Here is a 14,540-nt window from a genome sequence, read left to right as displayed (position 1 = left end):
TTTTTCTTACCAAGTTCTATCTTCAGGGAATTTTCCCCCGAGCTTTAACTCTAAATATTTTTAGGGGCAATTTTGAAAATTTAGAAAGGTTCTAAGCAATTACAAGGGGCGAAGAGTAATCCTCAAAAGTTTGAACTATCATTGGTCCAAAATAGAGGTCTAAGTCCAAAACAATTTCCTTAACCTTCATGGACACATTTAACTAAAAAAAATAAAACCTGAATAATTACTATGTAGATTAAATTAGGCTATTAATAAAATAAAAAAATTAAACCACTAGGTTTGATCTAGTTGTGAGGAATTTGGGTAGTATGCATGAGGTTTTAGGTTCGATCCTCATTGCCAACATTGTAAACAAAAAAAATTGTTATTTCTTCCATATAACAAATTAGGTGTCGTACTTAAAAAAATTGAAATATCTTCTTCTAAAATCTAACATATATTTTGCAAGTTATGAATGGGATTAATAACTCAATTTCTATAGAACTTAAAAACAAACCATAATTATGTCGTTTTATGTGAGTTATAACAATATATTAAATACTTATTAACGTTAAGATAGTATATCATTTATTATGAATAATCCTAATCCTATATAGTATTGATCAACAATTTCACCTAAGCAATAATTTTTCAAGACTTTGATTAAAGTATCATTAATTATAAAAAATAATGGCCATGACATTATTCAATGGCTTTTACCTAGTTGTGACGATTATGATAAGTTTTTCTTTGTTTTTTAGAACATCTTTGTGTTCTGAAATTACTGAATCACCTTCTTATGCACCAAAGCCATTGTCATCATATGAGAAATATTTAAGTGAGTGTGCAAGTAAGTTAAAACCTCAAAAATGTGGTAAACAAATATTCAAAAGTGTATTTATTGGAAAGATAGCGGTTAGTAATAAATGTTGTCATAACCTTGTAAATGATGTTGGAAAAACTTGTCATTTTGACATGACAAAATATTTAGCAGAATCGCCAAAGTTTGCAAAACACAAAAAGCAAATTTTACATAGGGCTGTGAAAGTTTGGCATCATTGCACTCAACTGAACTCAAATTTAGTGACAAACGAATGAATGACAGCCACATGATGTATCAACTGAAATGTTTATTATATATATTAAATAAATTTTGCTCATCTTGAGTAATGTTTTATATCGACTTTATGAATAAATCTTGAAAACCAATTCAATGTGTAATCCAAATAAAACTTGAGTAATTATACTCATAACAATATTAAGGGTAATATAATCTCTCTCACACACTTTCTATACTTATAATTCATATTTATAGATATGTGATTGTCAGGGACGGACATAAGGGGGGCAAGTAGGGGCTGAGGCCCCGCCTCTTGTCGTATTTTTTTTCATATACTTGTTCTTGTTACATATGTACACATAAATTGATATTTGAGACATGTGTTTAAAGACTAGTAATTATCGTTTGGTGCAAAACATGTACCCACAATATAGTAATTGTAACAATTTACTTTAAAATATTTTGATAATATATATTATACACTACTAAAGTCCAAATTCAATTAAGTTAATTCTGATTGTTTGCTACAAGTGAGAGATTATTTTCTGCTATGAAGATTGTGAAAAATAGGTTGAGAAACAAGATAGAAAATGAATTTCAAACTAATTATGTGATTACTTACACCGAGAGAAGAATTGCTAAATTATTTAATACAAATTCAGTGTTGATGAATTTTATGATACAGAACAATGTTGTGTACAATTTAGATAAACAATGTGATGTATTTTTTATTGAGTATATTTAAATACTATTATAATTATTATTTATTTAATATTTATTATTTAGTTATTCCGGCCCCCCGTTTTATAGATTTCTGGATTCGTCTCTGTGTGATGCGATGTGATTTATTTGTGTGTGAAGGCGCAACTAGAATTGATCTGAAGAGTTTGGATATCATGCATGCATGAGATTTTAGTTTTAAAGTTCATTGGCTCTGCTACACAACTAAAATAAAAAAAATATACTAATAATTAGACCAATTTCAATGAATGAATCGTTATGCTAGATTTAATTCGTGCTTATATTAATATTATTCTTGATGAGGACTTAAGGGGAGTTTGTTCCTCTATTGGTGTGTTTTAGTTTTTTTTTTCTCTTATTTTTCTTTTTTTAATCAAACAAACTTAATGCATTTCATTAACTAGTAAATGTTCAATACATAAGAGAATAATCTCAAATCTATGAATTCTAACCCAAGAATTGGCCGCCCTAGCAAGGGTATGAGAAACCGAATTCGCTTGCCTCCTAACAAACTTAACCTCAAAGTTTAGAGACGATGACATAAAAATAACAATATCATTAACAACTGAAAGAAACTCCGAATTGCCTCTACGCTTCATGTGAATAGCATCAACCAACAACTTCGAATCACTTTCAAATTGAACTTGATTCAATGTTGTATGTTCAACTTCTTTCTTGGCTAAAAGTAAAGCCCATGCATTTTAAAGTTGACATCACAGTCTGCTGCCATTATGTCATACCAGCCATGAAATGACCACTACTATCTCGAAAAGCACAATCCCAACGAGGTCTTCCCGCTAACGAAAGTATTGGAGGATAAAGTCAAGGATAAGTATTAATGTCATATCTTCATAAATCAAGCTGACATGATATGTTGTTAATATTGATATCCTTCTAGAGGCTTCTTGTTAGCTGTCAATTACATTTATTAGGCTGATGTTTAGGCTAATTTCATTCTTCTGTAAAGCCATCTAGTGCTGTATATATTCACTTGTATACCATTTTTGTAATATACCAGTAAAACAAATCCTTTTTCAATATGGTATCAGAGCACGTTGATCCTGGAAAGGTATCATCAGAGAACCATCATTATTGGGCTTGGTGCGTGGATATAACGGTGAGTGACCCGATAGCGGAAACCTGATAATAAGTGGCCCAACGGATCGGGGAGAGGCTCTGATACCATGTTAAATATGCTTGAATATCATCTCCAAAAGCTAGCTCAAAGGGTGAGGTTGCCCTCACATATTTATACACTTCACATCCCGGGAACCTACTTGTATAGTTGTATACCATTTTTGTAATATATACCGGTAAAACAAATCCTTTTTCAATAGAAATTACATTTTCCTTTTTATATAAAAACCAGTCCAAGGTTGGTACAAGTGCAACGTCGATGCGGCATTTCATAGAAAGCAAAACAGGACCAATTTCGGATGGTGCATTCGTGACGATGAAGGACAGTTTGTCAAGGCGGAGACGGCGTGGATGATGGGCAATTGCAGCATTGTAGAAGGTGAATCCCTAGCCTTACTTGAAGCATTGAAAGCATTGGAACAAAGTGGCAAAACTCATGTTATTATTGAAACGGATTCTAAAAATGTGGTGGATGCAATTCGTCATTTACGCGGTGGAAGCTCTGAATTTAGTTCCATTATTCGCCTTATTAATAATATTCTGTTATGTAATCCAAACTTCAAGATTGAGTTTGTTAAGCGGCAAGCGAACATGGTTGCTCACACCCTTGCTAGGGCGGCCATTTCTTGGTCTAGCCGCTGTACTTTTGAATCCTTACCTACTTGTATTTCTTTGTTATTGAGTAATGAAATGAGATAGTTTGTTGAGCGTCAAAAAAAAAAAAAAAAAAAAAAAAAAAAAAAAAAAAGAAAAGAAGAAAAAATACAACATATATATAACCATCATCTAATCTTCACCTAATTATCATGGAATGCATGTGGCATCGCAAACGCTCAAATATAAGTAGATGTAAGGGGTGAGCAATCGAGTTACATAACGTAGAATAACAAAATAGAGCAAACTAAATCACACAAGCACATAATTTCGTTGTTTATATTCTTCACATAAATGGATTCACATTCACGCATTATTATACGCTAGTAATTTCATGACAAATGGATTGACACGACACTTCTAACGCAAATGGCACTGAGAGTTACTGGTGATCAAGCCACATTTTATGGATTTGATTTTTATGGTGTAGTATAGAATAGGATTACACTCAATGATGACAATGGGAGACATTATTTTAAGAAACGTTTCATCCAAGGTATTTATTTAGTCGAGACAAATATTTTGGTGATTGTGACCCTAAACGAGCAAGAATCCTTCGATTTAGTTTAATAATTTCAAGCAAAACGTAAAAGTCTTTGAATTGAAAAAGTAAAAATTTGTTGGGGCTGCATTATGAGAAACTCTTCTATGGTCATGGGTCCAAAACATCAAATTTGGTCTCCACTGTTTTCTTTCTTTCTCAATCTCTGCAACACAACATTTACACCTTTTAGCTCATTTCATCCATGGATCTTGAAGAAGAGAGTTGCAAGAACTTTGAAAGAGACGAAGATGCTTATTAAATTTTAATTTCCATTTGATTCGGTTTTGTAAGGGACAAAATAATATTTTTGTTTTTTTCCATATTTCTTCTGCATCTTGTTTTGTTGCTCAAATTGCTTAATTTTTACAAATGTTGTAAAGAAAGGTGATGTTGTGTCCTGAAGTAAAAAAAAAAAAAAAGGTGATGTTGCATAGATTTAAAAAAAAGAACTCAAAATTAATTTTTTAACAATTTAATTTTTTATGTTAATGATGTGTAAAAAGCTAATTGGATAGACCAAATGGGAGCCTTGGTCACGGGTCCATGCAAGAATATCTCCTGCAGTATTGGGCGAAAAAAAAGCAAACACGAAACGCAAAAATCAAACGCAGGAAATACATTTATCCCTTTACCCTAACAATAGAATGTGAATGGATAAATACGCTCTCATATATAAACTAAAACAGTAAAAAAGAAATCATTTTCTACCCACTTTAGAAAAAGTGTTCCGGTGTGAGAAGAAGAAAAAGAGAGAGTAAGTGTCGTTTTGCATACCGGAACACTTTCATATAAGTGTTCCGATTTGAAATTGTTACCTTATGAGTTTTCTGGTACGCATAACATACCGAAAAACTCATAAGAAAGTGTTCCGGTATATTAAAATTTTCATATACCGTTCAAAGTGTTCCGGTGACACACGTTTTCTGCAAATTATTTACATAAATTGGAACATTTTTGTAAGTGTTCCGGTAAAATTTAAAAAATTGGAAAAAATGATAAAATATACTTAGAGTAAAATAAGGGTATAATGGGAATATTTTAAAAAATGTTGGGGTAAAGTGATAAATGTTGGGGTAGAAAAAAAAAATTCAAAGCATCATCTTCTTCCAAACCCAGAACCACAATTCCTCCAACCCAAGTGCTGCTTATAAGAAAAAACTCATTTTTCACTTTTTCTGTTCGAGCACAGGTGAATTTTTTGTTTCAAATTTTCTATCTTTTTGTACTTTTTCTATTGTTTCTTGTTGTAAATTTATCTGGGTCTGTCTCTTAATCATGTTCTTTTTGTGATTTAGTGTTTTGATTAAGGTGTTGAATGGCAATAGTTACATTTGCATCTTGTGAATTTAGTTGATTTTTAACTGATATCTGTGTTTATTTGTTCAATTGAAGTGTGTTCTGATATATGATTTTGAACTGATGTATGTCACATAATTCAATGTAATCATAAGTATTGGTGTCGGACATCGACGTGTGTCAGTCTGTGTCCGACACCGGGACACACCTAATCCAAGGAGCTTCATAGTTTTTCAACTATGAGTTGTCCATTAAAAGGCAATGTGAGTTTAATCTATCACTTAAGCCAAGACCACACAGTGTCTCCATTTTCGAGTTTGGTGCAGTTGCGGTTAGTAAAACATTGAGGGGCGGGGTTCAGGTAAAAGAGGTTGCCATTGTATGAGTTTGGCTTCTGTGGTCGTTACAGTTATTAATTATTTTGCATATCTGTTTTATTTGTTCTAATATTGCAGCTAAGTTATTCATCTGTGAATTTATGATTGACAAAAACTTGTGACTTTTTTTATATATTTTAATCCGAAGATACGTTGGTGGAGAGATTCTATGACGAGAACATCATACAGCAACTAATTTTCCGCTGCTTAGAAGTTGTGTTTGGAACTGTGGTGGATTAATTAATTTCTTGAGATCTTTGTAGCAGAAGGCAAATAAGTTGCTTCTAATTCCAGAGTTTTGAATCCTTATTTAGATTCAGAAGTGAAAAAGAGGTTGAAATGATTGTTGCTAGAAATTTCTCCCATTCAAAGCTTAAGCCGCTCGTTTATTTATCACTCCTTTCTGAGTGCAAAAACCATGCACAGTCAAATCTTTTTGCAACCTTAATACAAGACTCAAACCCACATCTCCATAGTTTTACAAAAAATTTACCACATCCATCGAGTAATTTGTTTAGGTATTTCTCTTCACAACCTGCAGATTCGGCTTCAAAACAAAAGTTGCCTTTCTCTCGTGAGGGTAATTATGATGAAGGAACTTCCCAATCTCTTCATGTCTGCCCTGGTTGTGGGGTTTGTATGCAAGATTCCAACCCAAAACACCCTGGTTATTTCATTAAACCATCTGAGAAAGACATAACTTATAAATTGTATACCCATCTTGAACCTGTTGCACAAGAGCCCGAGTTCTCTAATACCGTTAAAAAGGGGTTTGTTATTGAACCAGAGAAGCTTACTAGTGATGATAACTTGACCAGGAAACAAGAAAAGCCAGTAGTATGTGCACGCTGTCATTCGTTGAGGCACTATGGGAAGGTGAAGGATCCAACTGTGGAAAATTTGCTACCAGATTTCGACTTCCATCATACAGTGGGAAGGAAGTTGGCATCAACAAGTGGGCCCCGTTCAGTGGTGCTTATGGTTGTGGATGCAGTGGATTTTGATGGGTCATTTCCAAGGAAGGTTGCAAAGTTGGTTTCTGAGACAATTGAAGATAACTCTTCTGCATGGAAGCAGGGTAAGTCAGGGAATGTACCTAGAGTAGTACTTGTGGTTACAAAGATTGACTTATTGCCTAGCTCATTGTCACCAACAAGATTGGAGCATTGGATTAGGCAAAGAGCTAGAGAGGGTGGCATTATTAAGATTACTAGTTTACACATGGTGAGTGCACTTCGAGATTGGGGACTTAAGAATCTTGTGGATGATGTAGTAGGATTGGCTGGATCTAGAGGAAATGTGTGGACTGTTGGGGCACAAAATGCAGGAAAAAGTACATTAATAAATTCTATAGGAAAGCATGTTGGAGGGAAGATTACACATCTGACAGAAGCACCTGTTCCAGGGACTACACTTGGCATTGTTAGAGTGGAGGGTGCTCTTCCAAGTCAGGCAAAATTATTTGATACACCCGGCCTTCTCCATCCTTACCAGATAACAACAAGGTTAACGAGGGAAGAGCAAAAGCTTGTTTACATGACCAAGGAGTTGAAACCTAGGACATATAGAGTTAAGGTTAGTGTGGCTGATTTTAATATTATTGTTTACATATGCTGCATGTTAATTTGCGCTCTAGTTTTGTTTCATCTTTTGTGTCTTATTAAAATCTGTTATACTTCTTCATTCTTTTACCAATTAATTGTGGTAGGCTGGTCATTCGATTCACATAGCTGGTCTTATGAGATTGGATGTAGAAGAAACGTCCCTGGATACTATCTATGTCACGGTGTGGGCGTCACCTTATCTTCCTCTGCATATGGGTAAAGTAGAAAATGCAAGTAAAATGTTCCAAGACCATTTTGGACACCAGTTACAGGTATTCTCTTTGATCCTTGTAATTGACTACTTACTAAGCAATCCCTTGCGCATGAGACTCATAAGCTGATTTTCAAGTGTCATCCTGAAGTATTGTCTGGTTACAAATAATTGTTTTATCTCTTGGTCATTACATCCAAACTAAAAAATGTGTGTACTAAATGCTGTTAATATGACCTTGAGATCTGTTTGTCGTGTTTGGTCAACCAACCTGTCCAATATTTAGTAGCATTTATTTCTCTAGTTTACTGAATTTATTTTCAGAAAATTACCTATAAACAATAATATGCATATATTGGTGAAATTTTTATGCGTAGCTAAAGTGCATGTAGAAATCTATGTTGCAAGAAAAGACACAAGTTTCTCTTTTGATTCATTGTGCATTACAGTTTCCTCTAGTATAACATCAACACCAGTCTGAATTTTTGTTTGTGCAGCCACCAATTGGAGAGAAAAGAGTTGGAAAATTGGGGAATTGGGTGAGAAGGGAATTTCATGTTGGTGGAAACAGTTGGGACTCGAGTTCTGTAGACATTGCTGCTGCTGGCCTTGGTTGGTTTGCCATTGGACTTAAAGGAGAAGCTGTGTTGGGTGTTTGGACTTATGAAGGAGTTGATGTTGTTCATCGCAATTCTTTGATACCCTATAGATCAAATACTTTTGAAGTTACAGGATTTACTGTATCAAAGATTGTCTCGCAGTCTGACCGAGCTTCAAATAAGCCACATCAACAAAGTGACAAAAAGACGAAGCGGATTGATTCAAAAACACTATCCAGTTCGGTTGAATCGCCACTATTGGCTTCTGTCAGAGACATATAATAATGATGTCTATTAATGCAGACTAGGATTGGCTCTCAATGTTTTGGAGGTAATCAATTTTGCATCGTTTGTGAATTTAAATTCAACTATTTACTAAGAAACTTTTTGGGACACACTTTAATATTCCTAAGAAAATTGGTAGTTATAATTTTTTACTATTTATTGTAAAAAATGTATATAAAATTCATAGGAATCCATTTTCCCACCCTTTCACTTGGGATTATGTCATGGAAATATTGGAAGTTGTGAGAAATATTGGAAAAAGGAAGGGATTTGGAGTATAAGTTTCGATACTAGTTTGCAGCTGCAGCTGCAACGGGCTTATATATGTTTATTATTAGCTACTTTTTTATTGATTGTGTTTTTGTTTGCATCTTAGGTGTTTGTAAAATTTTTTGAGTAGTTGTGGGAGGTTTTGTTATCTTACTTTGTAGGTGGATCATAAGTGACTGTGGTTGATTTAATTAGCTTAATCTTTCCTTTTTTCTTTGTGAACCTCATTTAGCAGGTTTTGAGTCTCATCTTTTTTCCTCAACCTTGGCATTTCTTGTGCTTTGGATTGAGAGGTATTATATATCAACTTCGTGATTATTATTATGACTTCAATTTTTATATGCAATATAATTTTCGTATCTAATTTATATATTAAAGTAGTTTTTCTTAGTGGCCCATCTGAGTTTGTTTTCCTGGCTCCGCCACTATCAATATTTTGCAGCTAAAGTTACTCATTTGCGAATTTATGATTGACAAAAACTTGTGACATGTTTTGATATATTTTAATCAGGAGATATGTTCATGGAGAGATTCTATGACGAAAACATCATACAGCAACTAAAGTCCAAATGTGTTTCAAAGGCAACGCTGCAAAACCGTTGGCTTTGAAAAAGATGTTTTCTCTCTAGGCCTCCCATGTATCTTTTATACCCCAAATATTTCAATTTTGCCCTTGCTAAAAACATCGGTTCGCAGAAACCGAAGTTTTTTCTAGTTCAAATTCAGGAAAAATTCGGTTAACAGAAATCAAATTTTTTTTCAAGGCAAAAACAATTCGGTTCGTAGCAACCGAAGTTTTTATTGAAAGGCAAAAAAGTAAATTTCAGGGGAAAAAAAGAACCATAGGGTGCCTAAAGAGAAAACATCTTTGAAAAATGATAAAGCATACCTTGGAGTATGGTTTTCAAAGAGTGTTGCTTGAGGCTAAGACAACGCCTCAGTCACCATGGCTGGAAACCGTTTTGGTAGGAAAAGAGAACGGGTTTTTCACATTACCCAACAGTTTATTGGTGTTGTTTTTTGATAATGATGAGGGCCTAAGCCAAAGAGAAAATTACATAATGACTAGTCTAGGGGTAGTTATTCCCAACATATCAGTAAGTAATAAACTACTTAATTGCGAAGGACACGTATCATAGAAAATACTACCAGATCCTAATAAACACCCAATATTTGTAAGAGCATCTGCACATTTATTTGCTTCACGGTGAATGTGATGAATAACAACCTCCCATTCCATCTCAAGTAGTAGACGAATCTTATGAACCAAAGCACTCCCACGATGACTCCCTCTCCCCGCTTCCGAAATAGCTTGTACCACCGCCAATGAATCGATATTCAGTTCCGCCACTCTGAAATTCAGTCTCTTAGCATTTCTTGTGCTTTGGATTGAGAGGTATTATATATCAACTTCGTGATTATTATTATTATGACATCAATTTTTATATGCAATATAATTTTCGTATCTAATTTATATATTAGAGTAGTTTTTCTTACTGGCCCATCTGAGTTTGTTTTCCTGGCTCCGCCACTATCAATATTTTGCAGCTAAAGTTACTCATTTGCGAATTTATGATTGACAAAAACTTGTGACATGTTTTGATATATTTTAATCAGGAGATATGTTCGTGGAGAGATTCTATGACGAAAACATCATACAGCAACTAAAGTCCAAATGTGTTTCAAAGGCAACGCTGCAAAACTGCTGGCTTTGGAAAATGATAAAGCATACCTTGGAGTAAATGTTTTGATGTGATCCTAAAATTCTATCCCTTAACAAGAAGAATTATTTCGGTCATGGAATAAAAAGATCCAAAGTTGAAGATTATCATCCAAGCATGCGATAGTGGAAAATGAAGAGATCCTCCACTAAGCATATGAAAGTGGTGCACCAAGCAATAAAAGAGCACCACTATCTCTTCTTTTATTTTGCATTTTCCTTGTAATAATTCAGCCTCACTATCATGATAGTTAGTAGCTGAAATCCTTTTGTTTTCTTAGGAGTTACTTTTTGCTTATTACATCATTATAAGCCATTCATATATATAGGAGGCATGTAACTCTTGCTAAAAAAGATTTGGATTGAGTAAAAATATGAGATTTATTCTCTTTGGTTCTCTGAACCTCATTTTTAGCTTATCGGCTTGCCGTGACGCTAATCTTTGACTTATCAACCGGAGCCACCATAGCCGGTTGTGGCGTCCTCACGACTTATCAATCGGTTTTTCCATCCCGATTGTGGCGTCTTTCCACCACCTCTATCATCACAACTCTTGTTTTGTTCCAACCGCTCTGCGATTCTCATCATTTGGTATCAGAGCTCAGGTTCAAATCAGGTGTTATCTATCCTTTTCAATTTTGTTGTTGGTTTTATTTTCGTTTTTCATAGTTTGAAAAAAAAAAGTGAAAAAAAACCGGAAAAAAAAAAGATGGATGAAGAAATGCTGCAAGTCTTCACCAGTGATTTAGAGAAGTTATTTCATAGTGAGTTTAAAAAAATTCATGAAAAGATAGACCGCATAGAGAGGAAATATAGAAGAAATTATGATAAAAGAGATAGAGAAAAGGAAAGAGAAGATAGAAGAAAGAAAAGTGAGGAACAAATAAAAAGTCATATGGCAAGTTTTGAAGTATTGTGGGAGGATCTCCTCAAAAATCTAGAGAAGAAGGATAAAGAAAATGAAGAAAAAAAAAGGTGTAAGGAGATACTTGAAAGTGAGGTGAAAGAAAAAGAGATAATTGTGAAAGAGGTGAACAATAAAGAAATTCATGAAGAAGAAGAAGAAGAAGAAGAGCAGATGGAAAATAAAGAAAAAATAGAGATCAATGAGAGGGAGAAAGAGAAAAGTGTTGAGAAGTTATGGCATGCAACTACACTAGTCCCTTCTTCTAAGTTGGTTTGTATGATTAAGTGTTGGGACTCTTCTAATCATATTGATTTGTCTAACATTTCTCGTTTATGTCATGAAGGGAACAAAGTAAATGAAGAAGAATTTCCTCAACCAGTGGAAACAAATTACAAGTCTTGGAAAGATCATTTTGTCTGTGAATCACAGTGTATAAAAGGGCAAACATATCTTTTAAATCAAAATGAAAACTTATCAAAGGTGAAAGGTATATGTGATGGATTCTTTAGATTTATTTTTGACCCAGGAGGTATTCAAGCTACAAATTCGAGGTCGAATTCTCTTGAAGAGGGAGGGAATGATGTGATCCTAAAATTCTATCCCATAACAAGAAGAATTATTTCGGTCATGGAATAAAAAGATCCAAAGTTGAAGATTATCATCCAAGCATGCGATAGTGGAAAATGAAGAGATCCTCCACTAAGCATATGAAAGTGGTGCACCAAGCAATAAAAGAGCACCACTATCTCTTCTTTTATTTTGCATTTTCCTTGTAATAATTCAGCCCCACTATCATGATAGTTAGTAGCTGAAATCCTTTTGTTTTCTTAGGAGTTACTTTTTGCTTATTACATCATTATAAGTCACTAGAAATAAACCCGTGCGTTGCACGGGCTCGATTAAAATACACATTTAAAATATTATTATAAATGAAAAATAATAATTATGATAAATATCATTATATATAATTCAATGATTGATAATATTTTAAAATATAGTGAAATAGATAGGTTTAATATTAATTTATATTAAAAATAAGAGGGTTATTTGAAAATATGAAATTTTGTATTGGTTTATATAATTGATTTTTTATTTTTATATATATTTTTGCTGAAAAATATATTTTAAAGACAATTAATATAGTTTTTAATGATCTCTTATAATATTCCGTCAAAAAAATGATCTCTTATATTATTTATAAGTGTGAAAAGATGTATTATATTGTATCTTAATTGTGTAATTTTAATTTAATTTTTTTATGGGTCTCATTAGTGCACTCGCAAGTTTTTTTTTTTATTTTGGTATATTTTTTATTCTTTTCAATAAGAATTATAGCAGCAGTCATCCTTGCTAAAAATATTGTTTATGAGAAAGAAAAAAACCAAACTCAACTTATAGAATGTGATTTATATATATATATATATATATATATATATATATATATATATATATATATGGTAGTTTTGTCTTTTTCATCTTTTGCTTATATTCCATGAAATTATGTATAAAATAGCAAAACGACTTATTATCTTCCATCCAATTTATGTTTTCTTATATTTTATTAAAATAAAATTCTAGTGCTGATATATTGACTTCTTTTAAAATTTTACGTCAAACTTTCACTTGGTGGAGTTTATTTTAACTACCAAAGAAATTGCAAATGAATGCATGCAGGTTTGATTAGAACATACTTAAAATATATTATTAGAAATGAAAAATAATAATTATGATAAGTATAATGACATATATATTTAAATTATAGTAACATGATTTAGTTGTAATTCTGTTATATTAAAAATAAGAAAGTTGTTTGGGAAAATGAGATTTTATATTGTAGATTAATGACACAATGAATATAATTTTTAGTGAGTCTCTTATAATATCTCATAAGTTTGAAGAGATGTATCATATTTTATTCTAATAGTGTAGTCGTATAAAATAAAATTAAAAATTTAAGTGTGTTCGTATAAAATAATAAATAAAAGGAAAAACTAATATATCTCATAAGTTTGAAGAGATGCATCATATTTTCTTTTTATGGATCGTAGTGGAGCAGTCATAAGTTGCTTTGCTTTTTTACTACGGTGTATTTCATATTATTTTCAAAAAGAGTTAGAGGCGGTTTGCTAACAATATTGCTCGTGAGAAAGATTGAAATAAGTTTCAATTATAGAATATAATGTGATTCATAGATATTAGTTTTTCCTTTTTCATCATTTGATCACATTCTTTGAAAGTATGTACCAAATAACATAGCCGCTTATTCTACTATATGTAATTAAACATAACTTATATTTAACAATAATACAATTTTTGTGTTGATATATTGACTTTTTTTCCTCTCAAACTCTTACTTGGTGAAATTTTATCTCAACTTTTATTTGTGAGGATTTTTTAGTTTATTGTCCAGTTTACCTTTTTTTAATTGCTTAATTTTTTTTTTTTTAGTTTTTTTTTCTTTGCGAGGTTTACCTCCGTCCAATTTTGTTTATGTAATTGAAGTGTGGATTGTTTAAATAATTACGAAAAAAATTGTTAGTGTAATTCAATAATAATCATCAAATTACCAAGAAATATATATATTTCATCAATCAACATCATCATTGTTAGTGCAAATCAATAATAACCATCGATTACTAATATATAACTTGTTATATTTAACAATAAAGAATGGGCACACAAAATAAAAAGAAATACATATATAATTAGTATAAAATGTTAAGAGTTGATAGACTAATTTATACTTATAGAGTAATTTTTACCACAAATTTTTTAATGATTTATTATCGTTATAAGAAACTTGATCTTCTCATACATTCATTTTTCTTATTGTAACTAATTTACAAATGAATTAAGGTGGATTTGTGGTTTTATTTTCACAGTTACTTCAAAAGACAAATTTTTTTTTTTTGGTCAGGTAGCCTAGTGGCTTGAAATTCCACCTTTAAAGATGGATAAGTGGAGTGTCCAGGGTTCGAACCCTGGCTCCTGCATATAAAATGCTGATGTCCCAACCAATTGAGCTAAGCTCATGGGGACACTTCAAAAGACAAATTTAATTGAATATAAATGAATAACTGTTCTATCACAAAGAATATGTAATATCAAAATTAAAATGGTTTTTTTTTTGTTACAATTAAAATGATGGTTTTG

At 32.4% G+C, this 14,540-nt stretch overlaps 2 protein-coding genes across 6 annotated transcripts; both read left to right on the top strand.

The window, feature by feature from the left end:
• The first annotated feature begins 672 nt into the window (after positions 1-672).
• Positions 673-3,619, top strand: LOC123896206. Its single transcript, XM_045946622.1, has 2 exons — positions 673-832; positions 3,153-3,619. The coding sequence occupies exons 1-2, from the start codon at positions 673-675 to the stop codon at positions 3,617-3,619; spliced, it is 627 nt and encodes a 208-aa protein (XP_045802578.1).
• Positions 3,620-5,206: 1,587 nt separating this feature from the next.
• LOC123894387 (GTP-binding protein BRASSINAZOLE INSENSITIVE PALE GREEN 2, chloroplastic-like) lies at positions 5,207-10,503 on the top strand. 5 transcript variants are annotated; one of them, XR_006803763.1, is made up of 5 exons: positions 5,207-5,307; positions 5,940-7,366; positions 7,500-7,667; positions 8,083-9,053; positions 10,378-10,503. XR_006803763.1 is itself a non-coding variant. In XM_045944374.1 (5 exons), the coding sequence occupies exons 3-5, from the start codon at positions 6,131-6,133 to the stop codon at positions 8,485-8,487; spliced, it is 1,809 nt and encodes a 602-aa protein (XP_045800330.1). In that variant the 5' UTR covers positions 5,213-5,307; positions 5,511-5,775; positions 5,940-6,130; the 3' UTR covers positions 8,488-8,529. The 5 variants fall into 5 exon arrangements, 3 of the variants coding, with proteins under 3 accessions (XP_045800333.1, XP_045800331.1, XP_045800330.1); XR_006803762.1 differs by lacking the exon at positions 10,378-10,503 and adding an exon at positions 9,272-9,363; XM_045944374.1 differs by lacking the exon at positions 10,378-10,503 and adding an exon at positions 5,511-5,775 and having other exon boundaries at positions 5,213-5,307; positions 8,083-8,529.
• Positions 10,504-14,540: the final 4,037 nt, after the last annotated feature.

This window comes from Trifolium pratense, linkage group LG7 (genome assembly GCF_020283565.1).
Source record: "Trifolium pratense cultivar HEN17-A07 linkage group LG7, ARS_RC_1.1, whole genome shotgun sequence".
Taxonomy (NCBI): Eukaryota; Viridiplantae; Streptophyta; class Magnoliopsida; order Fabales; family Fabaceae; genus Trifolium; species Trifolium pratense.
The sequence above is the reverse complement of the archived record's forward strand: the minus strand, read 5'-3'. Positions and strand labels throughout refer to the sequence as shown.

Bases quoted from the DNA above. Each gene is read 5' to 3' on its own strand.
- LOC123896206 (XM_045946622.1), top strand. From the start codon at position 673: ATGGCCATGACATTATTCAATGGCTTTTACCTAGTTGTGACGATTATG. The intron at 833-3,152 runs GTAAGTTAAAAC...TATAAAAACCAG, and splicing joins ATATTTAAGTGAGTGTGCAA to TCCAAGGTTGGTACAAGTGC.
- LOC123894387 (XM_045944375.1), top strand. From the start codon at position 6,131: ATGATTGTTGCTAGAAATTTCTCCCATTCAAAGCTTAAGCCGCTCGTT. The intron at 7,367-7,499 runs GTTAGTGTGGCT...TAATTGTGGTAG, and splicing joins CTAGGACATATAGAGTTAAG to GCTGGTCATTCGATTCACAT. The intron at 7,668-8,082 runs GTATTCTCTTTG...CATCAACACCAG, and splicing joins ATTTTGGACACCAGTTACAG to TCTGAATTTTTGTTTGTGCA.